We start from the raw sequence: 8591 nt of genomic DNA on the forward strand, positions 1-8591 counted from the left end.
AGGGCGGCGGCGTGGTGGGGCTCCATGTAGACGAGGCAGCACTCTGAAAGAAAGAGGGTGGGCAGCCTGCGGGGCGCAGAGAGCGCCGCGAGTGTCGCGAGGTGAAGGCAGGGGCAGTAAACCCATGAGCGGCCCGCGGGTTACGGCAAGACAGCGGAAGCAAATGCGGATGAGACGGCAGGCAGTGTGCGCGCGGTGGGATTGCCCGAGCTGCGGCGACAGGTGTGCCGGCGGCGACGTAAGCCGAGCGCCACGGGCTTGGGGTTGGCAAGTCAATTGCCATTGCCGGCGAACTACACGGGCGCCACGGGCTTGCGATTGGCGATTCGCCCGCCGTTGCTCCAATGCGCCCTCACCCAGGTTCGAACCCCGCGCGCGCCATGGCGCTTTCCAGCGCCCGCAGATCCCGCAGGTCAGATCCCACCAGGCTGTAGCTGCCGCCCCGGCTGCCGCCTCTGCTGCTGCCGCTGCTGCCGCTGTTTGCCCCGGCGCCACCTGGAGGGGCCGGAGCTGCGCCCCCGGGGGCAGCGCTCTCAGCGGAGGCGCAGCCTTCCGAGCTCGCCGGCCCGGCAGCCGCCTGCAAGCCGCCGCTGCTGCCGACGCCAACGCCAGCGCCGCCGGCCGGCGCAAGCACCTCCCGAGCGTGCTGCGCCACATGCGGCGGCGGCGCCGCCTCCGGCCCCAGCCCCGCCCCGCTGCCTTGACACCGCCACGTCAGCCGCGCCGCGCCCGCGCCGCCGCCGCTGCCCGCCCCGCCCGTGCTTGCAGCGCCGCTGCCGCTTCCTGGCGAGGGCTGCGCGCTGTCGGCTGCGGCAACTGCGATCGTCCCAACTGGAAGCAAGCTCCACATATCAGCGTGGGCCAGAACCGTCCGCGCCTTCTTGGCAGCTACCTCCGGAAAGTCAATCTCGATGTAGCGGCAGCTGCTGAGAAGCCGCCCAGCATCTGCGCTGAAGCTGCCCAGAACGCGTGCCACCTCAGTCGGCGGTGCGGCGCGCGGGGCGCCGACGCCGACGGGGCCCAAGGCTGGCAGCTGGAGTGGGGCAGGCGCTGCCGCCTGCTGCTGCTGCTGCTGCTGCTGCTGCTGCTGCTGCTGCTGCTGCTGCTGCTGCTGCTGCTGCTGCTGCTGCTGAGACGCCGCAGGCTCCTTGTCGCCGGCTTCTGACTGGGCTGCCATTTGAAACCAAGCCGTGTCAAAACCAGCCCCTAACACCACCACCTGACACCGCGGGCCCCCCGCCTGCGGCTGACAGTTTGGCCGTTGCCGCCCCTGTAGCTCCTGGTGCTGACCCCGCGCCTCCACGCACCCAGCCGGCCGCGGCAGATCCAGAGAGCCTCCAGGCGCCTCCTCCTCCGCTGCCTGCCGCCCCTCTGGCCGCTGGGCCCGAGGGGAAGCGGCGTCACCCCGGCCGCACGTGGTTGCACCGCTGGTGCTGCCGCTGGTTCCACCGTCTGTGCTGTCGTCCCCGCAGCACGCAGCTAGGAAGGAGGCCAGGACCTTCCTCACCACGGCGTACCGCGCCCAGTAGCCTGGGGTTGTCATCACGCCAGTGAACGTGTTGTTTTGCAGTGAATAATGATGGGCGCAGGTTCATTGCTTGGTTGATAGCTTACCGGTACGTGATGCATGTCATAGTGTGCTTCCAGGGTGTGCTTGCCGATACAGCGAGTTGGCAAGAAATCAGCCCCCTTTCCCCAGCCTGCATCCGTCGTTTTTGCAGACGCGGCGACAGCAGCGGCGCCGGCGGCCTGCTGCGCACCTCGGTTGATCATGGGGTTGCGACGCTGGGGCCGCCGCACGAAGCGGTGCACAAACTCATCCGAAAAGTATCCGCGCTGCACGCACGACCTGGAAGAGTGGATACAATTGTACAGGGAGGAGTAGGTAAGGATAGCGAGTCGATCAACGCGTGTGCTGGGCCATATGGTGCCTGCAAGCACACATACAGCACTGGCATGGCCGGCGGCAGCGGCGCATCAGGTACGAGCCTGCAAAGCTCGCAGCAGGTCACGCGCAGCTTACAGTTTGCTGATTTGCGCATCATCATTCGTGCTCTGCACGCCGGCGTCCCCTGTTGCTCGCAGCATCGACCGTCCCGCGCTCGATCTCGGCCCTGGCAATGAGGGCGGAGGCATCTCCATCGTGCTAGTGATGCAAGTACTATTGCAGCTTTGTGGCCTCGCTGCGTAGCTGACTGCGAGGTCGTGGCGATCGAACAGAGTCTTTCCTCACTGCTGACCTCACCGCGGCGCGCAGCTGCCGAGTTGGGAGCTGCGGCTGGGTCGTCTCCGACATTCGACCACGCCGCCGCTGGAAGAGCCTGTGCAAGCATGCCAACGCCAGACCTCCGCCACCGACGCCTCGCCAACGACCAGGCGGTCAATGGATTACACAAGGCGGACCATGTTGACCGCAAACTTCTCCTTCTTGGTCTTCTCCACCCGTCTGACTTCCAGCCGTCCCCGCCCTGTGACAGACACCACGTCGCCCTCTTTCAACTCGACGCTGGGCTTCTTCGCTTCCCGCCAGTTGACACGCACATCGCCCCCTTTGATGAGATCCGCCATGGCGCCGCGGCCCATGCGGAACCCTGGGGGTCGGTGCCATTTGAGGGTGGGGGCGGAGCAAGGGGCAGTCAGGGCGGGAGGAGTGGGGGCCACAAGGTAGCAGGAGGGGGCAAAGCGGTTGGGAGGGGATAAAAGGCTGGGGCTGCAGGGTCAGTGACAACGGCGGGGGCTTCTGAGAGTCAATTGCATCAATTGGATTGTGCCAGGCCGGGACAACATCATGTGTGCCAGGGAAAGCAGGCAACCTCCTCCCCTTTCTCAAGCTGTGCCGCGCCACCCCTGACAGTGCAGCGAGCAAACACCGCCCGTGGCGCCGACGCCCGAGCGAGCAGCATACACGGCAGCAGGCAGCGCGCGCGATGCCCGAGGCCCTGCTGCCCCCTCCCCATGCGCCCCCTCACCGGCGCTGGCGATCGCATCGAGCCGCATGGACGCCTCTACGCTTTTAATTTCCTGCTCCTGCCGCGGCGGCACGCGTAGCTCCTGCAGCGGCACAAGGCGCGTCTCCACCGGCACCGAGCGTACCTATGGCGGGCAGGCGGGCGTGGAAGTAGTTGGCGTGCGGTCGGTGGCGTCGTCGGCGCAGCGCGGCCGCCTGTATGCAGCGGCCGAAGCGGGGACGCCTGCCATCGCGTTGAGCTGCGGGCCCGTCTTGCCGTCTGTTTGGAAGCCGACTGTGGATGCAGCACCCGGCTGAGAGCTCGTTCGCTGGCGACCATCGGTCGAATCAGGTAGTGTTGCTGTTGACAAGCAGCCGCCCTCCACTCAAGGCGCGACAAGCCCGATCCGCCCGCCACCATCTCACTTTGCTCAAGGCCAACACAGAAACGAAGTCAGCACCAATAGCCCCAAATCACCACATTGGCTGGACCTCACCTGAGTCAGCTCGGCCTCAAAGTGCTCCGCCAGCTCAGCGTCCACCAGCACCTGCGCCCCGCCCTCCCCTTGCACCAGAATGTCGCCGATCCGATCACGCACGATGCCTACAGGCAGCGGGGCGCAGATGTATGGGGAGGGTGGGGTATGCTTTGGTGTGCAGCTGGTGCCGATAATGGTACCGCTCTGGTGACGGCGTGAAGTGGAGCGAGCCGCACATGTGTTGCGTAATAATCAGAAACTGCAGCCCCAGGAGTACCCCCGTGGCTGCCCTGCACCGCCGCTCTCTACAACCGTCTCCCTCCCCACCCCAAACACTGCCACCACCACCACTTCGCTGCCTTCCCCACTGAGACGCAGCTGCTTTGCCTACCAGTGCCGACCAGTGCCCCAAGGAAGTCGCGGTGGTTGGCGGGGTCAAACATGAAGTTGCCCCTTATGTCCAGGGCGGCCACTCCTTCCAGCTGCGAGGGATCGGCCTGCGCCGCCGACAGGAGCTCGTCCCGCCCGATGACAATCCTGGTTGGGGCCGGTGTGGGGGCGAGGAGGGCGTGCGGTTGCACATGCATGTGGCCGAGCGCGGGTGGTGAGAGAATTTGAAGCCATGCACATTCGCTCGTCCTTGGCTGAGGCGGCACGGGATTTGTACAAAGGACACTCTGGACGGCGCGCATGCATGCCAAGCAGTGCGTGTGTGTGCAGCTGCTGCGGGGTGGTCAGCGCCGCCCAGCCACAAACGCACCCACCTGCAGCGCTCGGCCTGAGGGTACCCGCCCCAAGCGATAGCGGACACCTCTGCCAACTGACGTGGACGAGGGAAGTGGAGGGGGATTGCGGGCTGCTGACAGCTTGCACCATGTGGGGAGTCTGGCATGCCCATGCAGCAGTCTGGCATGCCCCTACTGCAGCGCCGCAGCCCAGTCCAAGGGGCCTCGCTGGCACCAATCAGTGGCGCCCCCCCCCCTGAGGTGTCACGCTGGCATCAAGCTGCTGCGCAATGTTGCAGGCAACGGAAGGCAGGCAGGCAGGCACCTGGCCGATCGCCTTGAGGGCGTCCGCTGCGACTGGCGGCGAAACGAAGCGGCTCCAAGTCAGGCTCCAGCCCTTGGCTGCCTGCTCCGCCAGGTCAAGGATGACAGCCACCTCGGCCCTGTTCTCAGGCGCGACTGCTAGCATCTCCTTTGCGGTGCTCTTCGCCTGCGCCGCCACGCTGCGGCGCTGCTGGTGCTGCTGCTGGTGCCGCTGCTGCTGGTGCCTGCGTGCTGCAGCGCATGTGGCGAGGGCCAAGGGGCCGCCGCTGGTGCTGGCGCGCGCTGGGGAGCAGGCCCAGCCGCACCCCATTGGCATAATGCATCTTGAAAAGCTCATTGCGATAGTAGGGGGGCGGCAGTTCAGGATCCGAGATCGAAATTGATTGTGACGCGGACAGTGACACTGTTTCGAACAGATGCCTACGGTTTTGCGCATTTATGCGCTTTATTTTTACAGAATCTTGGTCCTTACACGACGAAAACCGGCAGTCCAAGCTGCCTGCTGTGCAGCGACTTGCTTGCAGCCTCCTGAAGCTCAGGGGCGACCGTCCGATATGCGTACATCACTCACAAATTTCTCAGGTGACCCGCCTGCATGGCGAGACAAGCCCTCTGCACGCGCCTGCGCGTCACCTGCGCACGGTCATGCACGTAGCGTAGACCGAGGTTGGCGCATGCGGCGGAGCCCCATGCATGACCGCGCCAGATGCCCCATGCTCTGGACGATGCCTCGGTGGGCGCAGGTATGTGGCGACGCGCGCAGGCATCGCGCCCATGTGGCGGGCGCCGGGGCTGCTGCCCGTCCGCGGCGCAGCGGCGCCTCGCGTGTCAGGTGCGCCTCCGATTTGGGGGTTGAACGCATGGCGACACGGATGCATGGCGATTGGCTTGTCCTGTAGTTTGATGCGCCTGATGGCATGATGCCCTTGAAAGCATCCTGCTGCTGCCTGATATTCCATCGCTCACAGCCGCGCAAGCGTGCCATGTTGCGACTGCCTGCACCCAACCCGATCGAGCCGCGCGCAGCCAGTATGCTTCAAGGCGGAGCGCCGCGCGCCGCCGCCACAGCCGCAGCAGCCGCCGCCAGAGGGCCACCGGGACAGCAGCCAGCCTTCTCGTCACGAGGCTCGCCTGGCGGGGCAGGAGCTGGCCACGGAGCAGAAGATCGGCAGAGCCGCCCACAGCGGTGCGCGTGCGAAACCATACAACCCTCCACTCCTGCAGTCCTCTGCCCCGCCGCGATCAAAGGCAAAGCGGCTGCCCTTGCACCAACACAGCACGCGGACATCACACATTTGTAGGCACGCCCAACAACCTGTAGACCTTTTCTCCGATGATGCATCACCTCCCAATCCATCTACCGCCTCACATGCTGTTTCCTCGAAACTCATGCAGTGACCCACAGGGTTTCAGGCATCCTTTCCAGCCCCTCCACCCAAGCCGCCTGCTACACTCTCCTCGCGTCCACCGCCGCGCTCGCCGCGCCCGCCGCCCTGCTCGCGCCCGGCCGCCTCTGCGTCGCGCTGCTCGGCGGCGACGCCGCGGCCGACCCCAGCGGCGCCGCCGTCGCGCTGGCGCGGGTGGCGGGCGCGACGCTGCTGACGTCAGCGTCCGTCCTTTATACACTACGGGTGATGATCGCGCAATGAGTCTGCACCATCCGCCGTTGAGCGGCATCGCACCAGGGACTTTTCCTCTCGCCAACTTGCACCCTTGTCCCGCTGCTGCCGCACGCCGTCAGGGCCTGCCGCCTGCAGTCTTGCTGGGTCCTGCGCTTGCAGGTCCCCTCCCAACGACAAACCCTGCAAGGACACCGCCGCCGACCACCTCCGCCACCGCCGCCTCCGCCGCCGCTTTCGAAACCTCGGCACGTCCGCAGGAGGGCGGGCGGCGCGGCCAGCTCGGGCTGCCGACCTTCCTGCGCCTCAACGCGAGCGTGATGCTGCAAGGCATGCTGGGACTGACCGTCCTCAGTCAGGCCGTCAGTATCAGGACCCCCCAGCTCACAGGTGTGCCAGTCTGCATTGCCCCCTGACTGAGGACGTCTGCTGTTTGTTACAAAACATCTATCTCTGTCAGCCGCGTGCCAACGGCGGCCCGCCCGCTGATTGCGGCATGTTGGGCGGTGGCGTCAAGAGGGCCAGTGCTTGCGCTGGATATCGCCGGACCGCCACATCCAGCACTACTCTTTCTTGGGTGCGTGGCCCAGCGGATACCGCTTAGCTGACCACCTGCACCGCTGCTGCCCGCCGTGCCCCGCCGCCGCAGCCATCGTTGGAGCTCCTTTCGCGTTCGCGGTCCTCGTCACCGCCCGTCTTTACAGCCTCTACAAAGGCGGGTTTCCCGCCCCCAGCCTCGTGGCGACCGCAAGCGGCGCGGCCGCGCTGCTCGCGCCGCGCCACGCCGCGGCGGGCGCGTACTCAGCTGTTTGCGCGGCGCTGGCTGTCGGGGCAGGTACCCTTTGGTTTGCAGGCATCGGCTCCATATCCCCCATCGTGAGCTGACAGGGGTGATGCGTCCACATAATCCTTGATCACGTCTGATTTGCTGTATTTGCTGTACTTGCTGTATATTCCGCACCCGTGAGCGGGCTCGTCCGCCGTGGCGGCGTCCTTGACAGTGGCTGTTTTGAAACCACAGCACCCTGGTCTCACCACATGCGCAGCCGCGCTCACCAGCCCTCCTCTCTCGCCCCTCCCAGTGGGGCCGCGCCGCGCTGCAGCCGGCCGCCGTGTTCGCGGCGCGCGTGTCAGGCGCAGGGGTGCTGGTGCAGGCGGTGGTGGCGTATTCTCTGAAGGACGCCGCAGACAGGGGGATGCTGGGGGCGCCTGTCTTCAGGCGCGCTGCTGGGCGGGGCGCTGCGGGCCTGGCTCACTATGGCATCGATCACCGCCATGCAGAGGGCCTGGCGGCTGGGCTCTGTGAAATTTGACGCTGATTTGGTTGGAAATGGTGGTGCTGTCTGCTTGGTCGTGTTGAAGGCAGGAGGGGTGCTGTTGAGCCATGTCTGGAACTCAGCGCCAGCCTGGCAGCATGTCTTGTGTCGATACTGCGGGCAACAGGCTGCATATGACTCGCTCACGCACCCTCGCCTCCATTCCCTGCCAGGTGGCTCAACCTTGGACTGTTCGGCGGCCTAATCGCCGCTGCGGCAGCGCTGGCGGCAGTCTCCTTTGACGCGTCTGTCTTGGCGGCCACGTCGCCCGCCGTGCTGGCCACCCTGCTGGTGGCTGCAGGTTTCTCTGCGTATCAGTATGCTGCCCATGCCTCAGGAATTGCTCCGACCGCTCCTGCTGAAGCAGAGGCGGAAGAGGAGGGCACCGCTGATGATCAACAGGCGGCCGCGGTCGCAAGCTGAGTAGAGCAGCGGACGCGCACCTCACCCTCGTGCTGGTGCCTTTCGCGTATGCTCGTTTCTGCATGATGTTTGTGCTGCTGGGCTGTTGGTTGCCCTGCTGGCCTGTTGGTTGCCCTGCTGGGCTGTTGGTTTCCCTTCTGAATCTGCTTGTACAGTTCTTCCTGGTGTTTTTGGTAGCACATAATCTGCCTGTCGCTGAGAGAGGTGCGTCATTGCTTATGGCTGTTGCTGCTGCCTGTGAGTTCCCAGCCACCATTTGTGGACTAAGTCACCCTGCTGGCTTGCTTGTTGGAAGTGGGCGTTTTGCAGCACCCAGCCCCGCAAGTCACTTGCTCTCCTTACAATTGGCAGCGCAAGAATAGAGGCAAAGCTGTCAGGTGCCAGCGCACAAAGGCGCATCCTGCACGACTTCCCGCCCCGACCACGTATCGTCCACCGCCCACCCCACTGCAAGTGTCGCTTGCACAAGGTTGGGGTGTGCATGCATCCGCGGACCCGCAGTGCAAGGAATGTGTGGTGTCACCGTGCCTCACACGGGTCCCTTGAATTGCACGAAATAAAGGCAACAGCTGCAGGGCAGCTGCGCAAATTGGACCATTAAGTGGTCAATTTAACCCTTCATAGTGGCTCCATTATATGCACATGCTTCACGTGTGCATTCCTAGCCTGATTGACTTGTGTCTGTTGCCTGATGAGGCTGCTGATGGGCCGCGGCATGTCTCTCTTGCGCACCGCAGCTGCGTCGGCGGTCCGCTCGC

At 65.2% G+C, this 8591-nt stretch overlaps 2 protein-coding genes across 2 annotated transcripts; both read right to left on the reverse strand.

The window, feature by feature from the left end:
* Positions 1-356: 356 nt before the first annotated feature.
* On the reverse strand, positions 357-1543 carry MNEG_4041 (hypothetical protein; the record flags this gene model as incomplete). Its single annotated transcript, XM_014047478.1, has 1 exon — positions 357-1543. A coding segment is annotated over one exon (1187 nt), but the record flags the coding sequence as incomplete, so codon positions are not given.
* An 845-nt stretch (positions 1544-2388) lies between these two features.
* MNEG_4042 (Putative RNA-binding protein ylmH) lies at positions 2389-4791 on the reverse strand (the record flags this gene model as incomplete). Its single annotated transcript, XM_014047479.1, has 6 exons — positions 2389-2591; positions 2970-3093; positions 3445-3551; positions 3818-3963; positions 4191-4246; positions 4477-4791. 6 exons carry the CDS (start codon positions 4789-4791, stop codon positions 2389-2391), a joined length of 951 nt encoding a protein of 316 aa, XP_013902933.1.
* Positions 4792-8591: the final 3800 nt, after the last annotated feature.

This window comes from Monoraphidium neglectum (genome assembly GCF_000611645.1).
Source record: "Monoraphidium neglectum strain SAG 48.87 unplaced genomic scaffold scaffold00540, whole genome shotgun sequence".
Classification (NCBI taxonomy): Eukaryota; Viridiplantae; Chlorophyta; class Chlorophyceae; order Sphaeropleales; family Selenastraceae; genus Monoraphidium; species Monoraphidium neglectum.